Source organism: Solanum lycopersicum, chromosome 11, assembly GCF_036512215.1.
Source record: "Solanum lycopersicum chromosome 11, SLM_r2.1".
NCBI lineage: Eukaryota > Viridiplantae > Streptophyta > Magnoliopsida > Solanales > Solanaceae > Solanum > Solanum lycopersicum.
The window spans coordinates 36956119-36969953 of NC_090810.1; the positions used below are offsets into that span (position 1 = coordinate 36956119).

A 13835-nucleotide genomic window follows, 5' to 3' on the forward strand; every position below is an offset into this window, starting at 1 on the left:
CTTATTTAACGGTTTTAAATTTAAACTATTTAAAAATATTTTTAGAAATACTTGGCGCTTAACTATTCAATATAATTTAATTTATCAATGTAATTTATAAACCAACCCACTACTCATACGTTACTAATTAAGCCCCACCCAATTAATTCTAATATCAAAGTCGACCTAAACACTACTAAAGCACGACAAAACTGATTCCTGAAAATGACATTCAAAATAATTTGAGTCCGATTTCAGTTACAATGTCTAGGTTGGGCAAGCCGCCTTTCGCCTTTCTAAAGCCAATCGATTATCGGATTTCACCAAGCTGAAGCCTAAATTAAATTTAGGTTGAGCCACTTATTTAGGAGAACACTTTCAATAGGATTCTGTCAAGCTTGAATTCGATGTTTATGATTAAAGGTAAAGAAATAGTACCTCTCGAATTAATTAATGTACTTTTTAAATATAATTTTATAAATATTTATTATTTGTTTTTAATATTAAAACTTTAATATATTCTTTTTTAAAAAAGTTATCGATTAAGTAATATCACATAATTGAGGTGAATGAATAATTAAGATGAACATAGTTACACTTTTAACTTTATCGGTAATTTTTATTTAGACACTTGAATTATAATATGTTTTGATTGACGACTAAAATGTATGATAATGTACTTTTATAGACATTTTCGCCTCAAAATTATAGAAACACTCATTGGTAGTAGTTTTTCTGTTTTGCATTAGTAATAGGCGGGTTTATTAATTGGGTATGGTTTAATTAGTGGTGGATAGTAGATTTGTTTATAAATTATAGTAATAAGTTATTATAAGAAATAATTGAGCGTCGTGCATTTAAAAAAATATTTAAATAGTTTAAATTTAAAATCGTTAAATAACTGGTTAGTTTTGAATCCTAATTTTGGAGCCAATAGGTGGATGAGAAGGGTATTTTGGAGCCAATATATGGATGAAGGGTAATTTTGTATCAATTCTAATCCAATGGATGGATGGATGATAATTTTGTATCAATTCTAATCCAATAGATGAATGAAGGATAATTTTGTATCAATTCTAATACATTAAGTGTATTTTAAGCTCTTTTCCATTTCAGCAGATTACTTTTAATATTTTAAGTTTTTAATTTAAAATTATTAATTTAATCCTAGAAAAATTAAATATATAAGAAAATAAAAAATAGCCCTTTTATTTAATTGAGAAGTTGGAGGCATTCTTTAGCTCATTCTTATCGGTCACTGTGGCTCTTTCTCCTCCTCCTCCTCCTCCATCATTGCCTACTTGTTCTTAAGGTTAGTCCCATTAAATTTGCTACTTCAAAATTGTTGAATAATTGGGTTATGGCTGAATGCTTTGCACTTCCATTGATTTGAATATATCTCCTAAATTGTTCTTGTTATCTTTGATTTGTTGATTTGCTGTTTTTAGCGGAGAATTGTTGTTTTAATCGTTGCTGTTTTGATTTTTCTGTTGTTTTGGACCTGAAAGTGGAAAACCCCTATTTTGATCTCTCAAGGGTATGAACTTTCTTGAATTAAAGCAGGTTAATGGGTATTATATTTCTCAGATAAATTTCTAAGCCCACTGTTAAAGCTAAAGATTAGTTAGGAATGTAGCAATATGCTATCTTGCCTTCAATCCACGAACTAAATGGAGTATGAAGGAGATTTTGGGAAAATTTTGTGAAAAATGCTTCTATATTCTCGAGCCAATCTCAACAATTCTTTCTTAAATCTTCATTAGTGGTGTATGGGACCTAATTTTAGATTCCTCTAGGTGAATTTGAAAGTAATGAAGAAAATAATATAGCTGCAACGAATGTAATGAGTGAAGAAAGATAAGTTGTACTAAAAAGGTAATGAGTGGTGTTCTTGTTGGGTTGGGGAATTAACTGCAAGAATATGCTGTAGAGTGAAGAAGTATGTAGAGCTACTAAAAAAAGAGTGGTTTAAAAGTTATCTAGAGCGAAAGATGGAAACGCCGGAAAGAGTGTAAGAGAATGAAAGAAAGGAGTTAAGGAGGCAATTAGCAAAGTTGGATGCAGCAACAGTAAGGGACGTAGGAAGGAGAGAAAGAGAAATGTGTGAGTTAACATGATTGAGGGAGAAAAGAAGTAAAGAAGTGAACCAAGTTAAGTATATTAAAGATGATTTCAACAAGTTTTGACCAGAGAAGTAACTGTACAAATTTCATGCATCCAGTACAAATAGAACCTTAATTGAACTCATAGAATCGGATCAAGTGAAGTACATGATACCATGAATAATATGAGATGCATGTGAAAATGTCATCGAGATGGAATATATAGTGAGGTTCGGAAGTTCCTTGGAAGATTGGAATAGTATGACTAAACAGGTTATTCAATGTTATATTCTGGCCTGCAAAAAAATGCAAAATAAGTCATATTGATATTGTTCCAATACTAAGTAAGTTACAAGGCTTGTTTTGAAGTGAAAAATGTTTTGGTTTCTTAAACTATAAATAGATGCTTACAGAATTTGTACTTCTGGTGTAAAAGTAGTCTAACTAGTGAAACTGAATCAGTATATGGATTTCTTAGATTTGTTAGGAAGGAGAGTAGTGGGTTGTGCTTTATTCTCTATATGTTTGTTCCATACCGGCAAAAGTGGCTAAGAAATTGGACAAACTTAGGAGAGATTTCCTTTGGCATGGCTGCAAAGAGAACAATGGATACAACTTGGTCAAGTGGGTGATGGTTTTGCATAAAAAGATAAAGGTGGCTTGGGCATCAGGGATTTGAGGAAGCATAACAACAGTCTTTTGATGAAATGGCTGTGGAGATACACTGATGAGAGGGCAAGCTTTGTGGAAAGATTTGACTAAATATAAATGTGGGGAGGATGGATTCTGGTGTAGTAACGTAAGCACAAATGCATATGGAGCGGGGGTTTGGAGAGCTATTAGAAACTTATGGCCCAAGTTAGAAGCAATTTACATATCAAGGTGGGGGATGGAAGAAGATCTAGATTCTGATGGGATGTATGGATCACCCCCCCCCCCTAAAAGACCTATTTCCTGTTCTATTTATTTTGTGCACCAATTCTGAGGCAATGATTAGTGATTGCTGGACAGAACAAGGTTTGAATAGCCAAATCGTTGGACGAAGTGGGGGATTTTTGCAGGCACCAATACTGCCAATGATGTTGTTAGATGGTCTCACAGTAAGGATGGAGGTATCTTGATAGTTGGCAGAGCATATAAAAAAGAGTTCAGCTCGCAAAGTAGCAGATATTGGAGTTGAAATGTCCAACTAAAGTGTCATGTTTTGTTTGGTTACTTGTTAGGAAAACATGCCTTACTCATGAAGCTTTACAGAAAAGAGACATGCATATCTGTTCGAGATGTTTTATGTGAACATGAAGCTGAGGTAAACAATCATTTGTTCATTCACGGTCAAATAGCTGCAAGGTTGTGGAATACGTTTTTGTGCATTTTGAGGATTAGCTGGGTGATGCCAAAGACTACTTTGGAGGTCCTGAACAACTGGCCATGAGTTGGAAGTAGAGGCAAGAAGGAAGATGGTGGAAGCTCATCCGAGCATACATCTGGTGGTCCATATGGAAGGAAAGGAACGCTAGGTGTTTTGAAGGACAGAAAATCAACTTTCAGAGGATTAAAACAAACAGTATTAGTCTTCTATTTTTTTGGTGTAAACTAGACTTGGTGGGGAATGGGGTGGAATTAGTTGATTTCTTAGGGAACTTGTAATATGATTACCATCATGGAGGTTTGGTCATCACACTATGGGATGTAAGTTTCCAATTCATCATCTCTTGGATGATGAATCTTTTGTGAATACAAAGTTACCCTTGTCTCAAAAAAAAGTAGCAGATATCGGAGTTTATTGAAAAATATTTGGAGGACTGTAGCACCAATAAAAATCAAGTGCTTTACTTGGTTGGTCATTAGAAAGGCATGCTTGACACATGAAGTCTTGAGGAAGAAAAGAAAGATCATACTTCCTTGGTGCTCTTTATGTGGGAAGATGGGGGAAACTAACAGTCACCTATTCTTATATCATACTTTCACCTATATTGCTCGGACTCTTCAAAAATGTCAACGCCTGCTTGTCGGATCCGCCAAAAGTAGTGTATTTTCTTTTGGAGAATCTGAGACGGGTGTGGCATCAAAACTGGCGCAACCAAGACTTGCACTACACAAATATGGTCCATGCTTCTCGCAGAAGTGAAATAGACTATGCCAGAACATACAACTGATTTACTTAGTTGCTAGATCAGGAGAGGAGGTAGTAAGAGACAGGTGAAAGAAATGCCAAGAGAAGCCTTTCACTAGGTTATTGAGAAGAAATGCACCCATATCAAGTATGAAAATGACATAAATGATATGTACGAAGGAGCCATCACAAGTGAAGGGAGCTAGGAGAAAAAGGCAAAATTCTTGAAATGTTACCCCTATTGCTTTAGTGTGAGTCATTTGGAAAGAGAGAAATAGAGAGCTTTTGAAAGGGTGGAGATGAGCTTTGCTCACTTGAGGAATAGACCGATCCCTTATTTTCTTTTGGTGCACTCACGTAGTTCATGATTGTATAGAGTCTATTGAGTGTCTTTATAGAGAACATATTTTGTAGGGTTCTCCTTTTTTAGTATACTGCTTGTATATGACCAAGTTGACACTGTTATTATCAAGAGAAAAGACATAAAATCACCATTGAAGTTGTCTTGAATTTTCAAAAAGACACCTTAACTTTGTGGGTGTCCTATTACCCCATTAAAAAACTTCACTATAGTATGTATACCCCATTTTTCACCTAATACCACTTATACAAAAATGTTTGTAAGTCACGCATGAATAGTCACTTGACACGTGTTAAAAGTAATTTTACATTATCTTTTTTCCTGTTTCTCTTCTTCACCCTCATTCTCTGTTCTTAACTTTTGTCATTCCTTTCGTTGTGTAGAACAGCCGCCAAACCCGCTGTGGCGGGACAAAATTTTCGACAACATTATTAATTATTTGTCAAACTACCATCAATTAATTTATTTATGAAAATAAATATTGGCAAATAATCAAAATCTAAATACTCAAAATATCACCAAGTCAAAATATGACATTTAAATAACTTCCATCTTCAACTTTTACTCCCAAATTGAGTTTTTCATAGTTTCGCTATTCCTAAATCTAAAACTTGATTTGTAGGAGGAATAAAATCACTTAACTAATTTGTTTTTCAAAAAAAAAGAATAAGAATGAACACAATAACATTTGTTTTTTTAAAAAATGGAGGAAAGACATAGATGTCTAAGAAATATGGGTCTAATCATTGTAGGGAAGATGAGAAAAAAGATTTGAAAAGTAAAAACTATTCATAATAAAGCTTTAAAAAAATCAATACATGGGTTTTTATATTTTTTTCAAAATAAGTCAAATTGGGAGTGCCACATGGCAATTTTATGTTTGTCTGAAGCTGTATGAACAGTCCTTCATGTGCTCAAATTTCGTGACAACACGAGTGGTGTTAAAATTAGTCAAAAGGGTATGTTTATTGTGGATTTAGATAGTTTCGTGGGGTAATAGGACACATACAAAGTTAAGATGTCTTTTTGAAAATTCGATACAACTTCAATGGTTACTTTATATCTTTTCTCTATTATCAATGAAATCTTTTACTTGATCAAACTCAAAAACAATATAGTTTTCAGAACTTCTGACTGGGGCAGATCCAGGATTTGGAGCCTCGGGTGCCAAGTAGACCCATCAATATATACTACAAATTCACACACCACACCCAACTTAGATCATGAAATTAACAAAGATAAAATTTTCAATAATATTACTAGTATCTTCACTATATATCTATCATATACAATTGTTCTCGACAAGTTTTCATATTATGAAAACAGTCAATCATGACATTATTACTTACATTTGCAAATACATCGTGTTTTATGTAACACTGTGCAATGATTTAAATATTGATCATCAATGTTATTCCATAATTCCTATTTAATGTGCTTTATTGATGAGAATATTCTCTCCACAGTTGGTGTGTCAACAGGTAAAATCAGAGTCAACTCCATTAGTAAATAAACAAGAGAATAAGTCTCCACAAGATTTGCCTCAACTAATGTCTTTGTCAAATCACGAGTTCCTTGCAAGTTGGAGAGCTTGGATTTACCACCTTGCATATGAATCATGTAAGTATCAAGTTGGTAACTCAAATCACGAATCTATCCATTATCAAACCACCTGGAGAACACTTTGCTAAAGTCATAAGTCTACCTTTGTCAAAGTTAAAGAAACAATTGATTATATTCAAGCTACTCATCCCAGAAAAATAAATTTCTACTCACTATATCAAAATGATCATTAAGCTCTTAAATTGCACATCAATGACAACAAAAAAGACTTCAACACGCTAGTTGTGTGAATAACAAACACCCAAAGACTTGCGCTTTGACTTTCCATGAAAATAAGACTCATCCAACTTGAGAATCAAAATATCATGCAAATCACAAAATGATGAAACATCATCCAACAAAGATTTTCATCCAGGTTTGCTCATATTTTGGCATCTTTTCTTTGCAATATTAAGAAACTCCACGACATTAATAATATTTTGATCTTTTTAGATTTGGTAAAATCTTGCTCAATTTATTTGACATTGCCAACACTTTCAACATCAAATGAAGCATAAAGACAAATCTAAACGTTTTAATCTTTATCAAAAGATATTCTTCTTGATTTCTCAGTTAAGGTAGAACCTTCATGTTCACTCACTTTAAGTACACCTTCATGTTCAATAACTTTAAATCCATGAACAATAGATGAGAAATTAACAATAAAGTTATCTAATATTTTGAGATGTGATCCCAACTAATATCACCTGGTCTTGGAGCTCATGTTTTTGATGTAATCTCTGTATAGTATGAAATTCATCAGATTCAAATAATTGCTCCAACTTTTTAGCTTGGTGATGACGGAGTAAATTTGTATGCTTGAAAGATCCTCGAATAACATTTAACAAATTAGTAACATGATAAAAAGAAATTGTCGACATCCGAATGTTTTAACAAAAGCTACAAGTATTTGATCCAAAGGATGAGCAAAACAATTAATATAATATGCTGATGAACTATTTATCATAATAAAGTTTTGAGACAATTTATCTCTCCCTTTATATTACTAGCTCCATCGTAACCTTGTCCACATATTTTGGATGGACTTATGAATGATCGAAAGTAAAGAATAAATTTCTTTATTCAATGAGCATGCTAATGTATTAGTAACATGGATAAGACCGAGAAATCATTCTACATCATTCTTATCTATATACCACAAAACAAAAGCCATTTGTTCTTTGTGTGAGATGTCTTTGGACTCATCAACTAATATACTACAATAATCTACATTTAAGTCCCCAATTATAGCTTTCAACATTTCTCTTGCACAAGCATTAACAATATCCTTTTGGATCATAGCCAAGTGATACATTGGCATGCTCGTTCAAGAAAAAAAATATTTTTTTGCTTTCCTATTATTCTGTAAGTCTATCCATAATTCGTGGACAAGATTACGATAGAGCTTGTAATACAATGGAGAGATAAATGGTCTTAAAACTTGATTATGAAAGATAGTCCATTGGCATATTACATTCATTGCTTTGCTGATCAATTGCAACTAACACTTGTATCTTTTTTTTTGATCATGTTACTAATGTGTTGAATGTTGTTGGTGGATCTTTCAAACATAGATTTACTCCATCATCACTAAGCTGAACAGTTGGAACAATTATTTGAATCCGATGAAGTTCTTCATACTAGACAAGGATTACATCAAGAATGTGAGTTCCAAAATCAGGTGATAGTCGTTAGGGATCATATTAAATAACTTTATTATAATTTTCTCATCTATTGTTCATGTGATTGAACACAAAAGTTCCACTCAAGTGACAGAAATGAAGCAGAATATCTTTTGACAAATATAAAAACATTCAAATTTATTTTATGCTTCACTTGATGTTGGTAATGTCAAATGAGATGAGCAAGATTTTTCCAGAAAAAGATCAAAATATTGTTAATGTTGTAGAGTTTCTTAACATGGCAAGATATGAGAAAAACTGGATAGGGATCTTTGTTAAAGGATGTTTCTTCATTTTGTGATTTTTTATGATATCTTGATTCCCAAGTTGGGTGAGGCTTATTTTCCGAGAAAGTCAAAACATAAGTCTTCAAGTGTTTGTTATTCGCACCACTTGCGTGTTGAAATTTCTTTTTTTCACAATTGATGTGTAACTTCAAGAGCTTAATGATCGTTTTGGTGTAGTGATTTGCTTTTTGGGATGGATAGTTTGAATCCAATCAATTTGTTTGCTAAATTTGATAAAGGTAGAATCATGACTTAAGCAAAGTATTATCCAAATTAGTTTTATAATGGATAGATTTGAGTTACTAACTTGACACTTTCACAATTCATATGCAAGATGGTAATCCCTAATTATCCAACTTGCGAGGAATTCATGATTTGGCAAAGACATTGGTTGAGTCAGATCTTGTGGAGAGTTATGTACATAATGATATTGGGGGTCAATATTTAAATGATTGCTTAGTTACATAAAGCGTGATTTATTTGCAAATATAAGTAATTTTGTCATCATTGACCGTTTCATAATACAATAACTCGTCAAGGACAATTGTAAATGAATGATGGGTAATTTATGATATTATTGAAAGTTTTAACTTTGTTCGCTTTATGATCTCAATAGAATGTAGGATGTGAATTTGTAGTATATAACTTGTCATCTTATTACTGTTCATGTTTTGCTGATTGATTTGTCGTATAGACGAATGAAGCCTAAAATTGATGAGTATACTTGGCATCTGGAGACTCCAAATCTTGGATTCCACCTCTGAAGTCTGATCCCAATCTGGTGGCAATGCTTGGTGAATGTAAATTTGATCATAAGTTGTTCATGAAATATTTACCAAGGGCTTTCTTTGTTATTCATGGCATCTTTGGGAAGATTTTTTTGTCTCTTAAGATACCCGTAGTAGTTTGGGTATAGTATTTACTTCTCAGACATGATTGCTGCAGGATTGCAGTTTATCCCGGGAGCGGCTAAACATTTGATTATTGAAGTTGTGGTCTAGTGGATGTATGTATCCGTAGATTGTTCGTTTCTTTGATTGTGGTACCAAAATCGGCATTTGTATTATTTTTCTTGTAGACATTAGCGTCTACTATTCTGATATATCTGGCTCATAGATGTAGCCATCAACTTAATGTGATGTGGCATTCTAAATTCTTGAGAAAGGTTGTCATTATTAGTTTGGTCTTCCTTTTTATGTTCTGAAGAAGATCTATTGACTTATATTCCACAGAGTATCGGGAGAATGCTCACGGCAATCATATCTTGAACTGTAGTCTTTTGATTCTTAAGAATCAAAAAACATTTACATTGTCTTAATACATGATGGTGTTCACTAATATTCTGAAGTAGGCTTAGCAGCTCTGAGGAGCTACTCTGTCAAACATCATACTTTGAATGGTGCAGCCTGTCATTATGGTAAAACAAAGTGAATCACATTAATACCAACAATCACTGGAGATATCTGTTTTATGATGCTTATTAATTGTCATCTATGCTACTTCTACTAGATCAATCATTGTTGTGATGCTGTCTTCTTCCACTTCAAGCCAATGTATGACATGATCCTTGATCTACAAAAACACAAAGCCTCTAACTATAGTTTCCATTTCCAATGCGACCAGAAATGCTTTAAAAACCTAAGGATTTGATATATTAGTAAAATTCATCAATAAATTCTTTTGGTTCTTGTGATATTTTCTATATTGTCTACCATGGAAAGGTTCCATGGAAGGGATTATTAATTTCACTAGACGACACTCTTGGAAATGTGAGGGCCATATCCTTTTACATTAAATCTAGGTGTCCAGCATCAGGGTACCATCCTACTATTCATCCATAATTGTTATTTCTTAGTTTGATATACATATCCTTTTAGTTGCGAGTGGTGGTCAGACCAACTATATTATATGGGGAGAAGTGTTGGCCAGTCAAGAACTCCCGTATCCAGAAGATGTGAATGGTAGAGATGAGGATGTTGAGCTGGATGTGTAGACATACCATGAGAGATAACATTTCGAGCGAAGGTATTCGGGGCAAGGTATGAGTGGTTCTCGTGGAAGATAAGATGTGGGAAGTGACGTTGAGGTGAAGAGGAGAGGTGTGGATTCCCTGGTTAGCAGTTGTAAGAGGTTAGCCGTAGTAGGCTTGAGGAGTGGTGGACGTAGGCTTGAGGTTGAGGTGATTAAGCAGGATATTGTGCAACTTCAGCTCACGAAGGACACGACCCTTAAAAGGAGGCTGTGAAGGTCAATGATTAGGGTAGAAGGTTAGTAGTCATTCCCTTTTCCCGGAGTTTAGTATTATTAGTTTCTTTCCCTTATTTTTAGATTTCTATCACTATTTGTTATTTCGCCTTGATATCTGATTATCTTGCTGTTGTTTTTGTTTGTTGCTGTGTCCTCTTTTTCACTGTTTGTTCAGCATAGTGTTTTTCAGAAACAGCCTATCTAACTTCTCAAAGGTAGGGATAAGGTCTCGTGTACTCTACCCTCCCCATACCTCACTCGTTGGATTACACTTAATTTGTTGTGGTTGTTATAAACATCCTTTTAGTATACCCCAGCCCATAGAAATTTTTAACCTAGAGACACTGTGAAGCTTATGCTTTAATATACTTGTAATGTTTTTTTTTTTTGGTTGGTTGGAAATGTACTTCTTGTGTTGGATTACACTTGTCTGATCTCTGCTAGTTCTCTTAGACAGCCTTATGTTGCAGATCTTGTTCCAAGTAATTTCTTTTGGTTTGGCTTTTCAATTCTTTACATCGCTTTTTGTTGACGGGTGGGAAGGGGGATTATATTTTGGATTAGTGTCTTTGACATATTTCTGGCAGTCAATACTTTTCTATTTGGTTGCTATTTGGTACAAGTGTATATTCAGCATACGGAATTGATTTTGATTCTTCCACATTCAGCAGGTCAGCAACTTATGGCAAGGACAAAACATCGACAGTCTGTACCTGTTCCTAAAACTAAGAAAGATAGTCTGGGACCTTCACAGGTAAACCACCTGGATGAAGATAGCTGGATAATAGTCAAGAAGCAGAAAGTTACAATATTGGTCCCACCGCTACCTGCTCCTAAGCAGTCCGTGGTGCATAATGCTGGAGAAAGCCTGATACATGTACCACCGATTAAAGCTACTGATAATCGACCACAACAAGTTGAGATGCATACTGAAGCTCAGGTAGTTTGTGAAAGGGAGGTGCCAAAGTCTTTGGCACCTGAAGTTACTATACCAACAGCTGCCGTAGTAGTTCCACAAATAATTTCTCAGTTCCCAAGACCATTAAGGCAAAGTGAAAGGGAACGTTTAGAAAGTCGACCAATGCCTAGTTTCAAAACTAATAGAAGGACTGGTGTTTGCTCCACCTCTAAGATTACCAAGCCATCAATTATTACTGCTGATAGGGGTACGATGATTAATAAAAGAATAAGAGCAATTAATCTTGAGCGCAAGCTTCAAAGTGCTGGAGGCTTAAGAAGTTGGCTGGTTTCAAGGGGCTTTGAACATTTTGTGAACATCTTTCAGACCAAGAGTATTAACAAGTATCAATTGGCAAATCTAACCATGGAAAAGCTCAAGGAGATGGGTTCGCACGCTGTTGGTCCTAGGAGAAAACTGATACATGCTATTGACTGCCTTTGTCGTCCATGCTGTTTTGATCATCCAAATCTCAAGAGACGAGATGGCTTTGTCAAATGAGATGCTACTAGTACAGATTGTTTTACTTTAAATGTTCATTACAAACTGATCAGGCATGTGCAACAAAGAGGTAGAGTTGTTACTGTCTCTTGTAAATTTTTCAGATCTTTAATTTGGTGCCACTTGCCTGTAGAAGTATAACAAAATGCATTGAACCTCTTAACTGAAAAATCTTTGATTTGGTACTGCTGCTGCATTCTATCAATGAAGTGAGATCAAGAACATTGAAAAATACTGTTACTTGTGCACTTGTCAAGCATTTGAAAAAAAAATTTGTATCTAATAGTAGTCTTAAATGATCACATATAGGTTTGATAATTAACATCACTTGTCAAATAAGACAATGTTTCCCCATTAGCATTAACATCAAAATAGTAGTAAGCGAAAGACTAGGTATTACATTTCACCAGCAACAAGTACCTAATTGGGAAAAATGAGTTTTAATTTACTAATTCAAGTGGTTTTTTTCATATCCATAAAATATGAGCACTGCGACAAAGAAGATTTATAGTAACACATTTTCTAAAAAAAAATCATCTTGATAGCTAGATATTATTTTTTTAGTTTTTTATTAAGTATTCGTGTGATACTTAACAACTTACTCATTCATGTACTATTCGATCATAATCTTGGTATGCTAGTCAGCGTAAGATTCTAGGAATCTTAGTGGCTAAGAGAATGGTAGAGGCTAGAGAGAGCACACGAAAATTGTTAGAAAAATAGTGGCTAAGAGAATGGTAGAGGCTAGAGAGAGCACACGAAAATTGTTAAAAAAATTGTGTTGTACAAAATTTTAATTGATTTTTGTTTAATGATTTCACAAATGGACGTTCCTCTATTTATATAATTCACTTAGGGACTAATATGCAAATAATAATTATTATACAAGATTCTACGTATTCACAAATAAGCCTCTCCTCTAGAATATTCAACAAATCTAGAATATTTCAAGGATATCCCAGATAAATCTATGATATTTTAGGATTTATCATGGAAAATTTTCTTATTTCTCAAAAAAATTTGACTAAAAAGTAATGTTCTTTTTATGCTAACTTTAACACAGATAACTTTATGTCACGTGGTGCCTAGATGACTCTTGCCGCCATCGCAAAAGAAATTAGGACTACTCGTAATCATTGTATGGTTATTGAGACCAAAATTCTACAAAAGTGACTTGCACCATAAAAAATTAAAATGTGCAACAATTTTACTATGTTTTTTTTTACAGAACCCTCTTAACCCATTAAGTAAGTTTCAAATAGCCTTAGCAGTCGAACGTGCTTGGATTTTTTCATGGGTCAAATATCTGTAAATTTTTTCTTTTAATTAGGTGGTGGTAGCTGTGATATTTATATGTTTTTATACCATGTTGAAATGTGTGTGTTTGCAATAAATTTTGAATTTATGAAAAATAAATAAATTGCACAAATAAAATCTGAAGAAACATGAATATTTTATTGATAAATCAATGGGGGTACAATTTTATTCCTCCCTTGATTTTACTCCCTTAAAATTTATAAAATTTGAAGAAATATGAATATTTTATTGATAAATTAATGTGGGTACAATTTTGTTCCTCCCTCCATTCCATTCTCTTTAAGATTTATAATATTTGAAGAAACATGAATATTTATTGATAAATCAATGCGAGTAGAATTGTGTTCCTCCCTTGATTCTACTCTTTTAAGATTTATAAATCTGAAGAAAGATAAATATTTTATTGATAAATCAATGCGGGTACAATTTTGTTCCTTCCTTGATTCTACTCTCTTTAAATTTATCCATGGATGGTTATTGACGTATTTCTCGAATGATAATGGTTTAAATTTGACTTCTTTATGAATATTCCATAACTTTTATGATATATTCGAGATTTTCATCTTTAAAATTACCTCAGAGTTTATAGGATATTTGAGATGCATTTTAAGAAAATTTAATACTCTTTTTATAGGCATAAAGTAGGATTTAAGATTGCCTCCAAAAATTCTAATTGAAACCAAACA

General features: G+C 33.5%; 1 protein-coding gene across 1 annotated transcript; it reads left to right on the forward strand.

Moving 5' to 3' along the window:
- The first annotated feature begins 1201 nt into the window (after window positions 1-1201).
- LOC101259114 (uncharacterized) lies at window positions 1202-12066 on the forward strand. The gene is made up of 3 exons (XM_026028114.2): window positions 1202-1291; window positions 6022-6175; window positions 11042-12066. The coding sequence occupies exons 2-3, from the start codon at window positions 6106-6108 to the stop codon at window positions 11830-11832; spliced, it is 861 nt and encodes a 286-aa protein (XP_025883899.1). The 5' UTR covers window positions 1202-1291; window positions 6022-6105; the 3' UTR covers window positions 11833-12066.
- Window positions 12067-13835: the final 1769 nt, after the last annotated feature.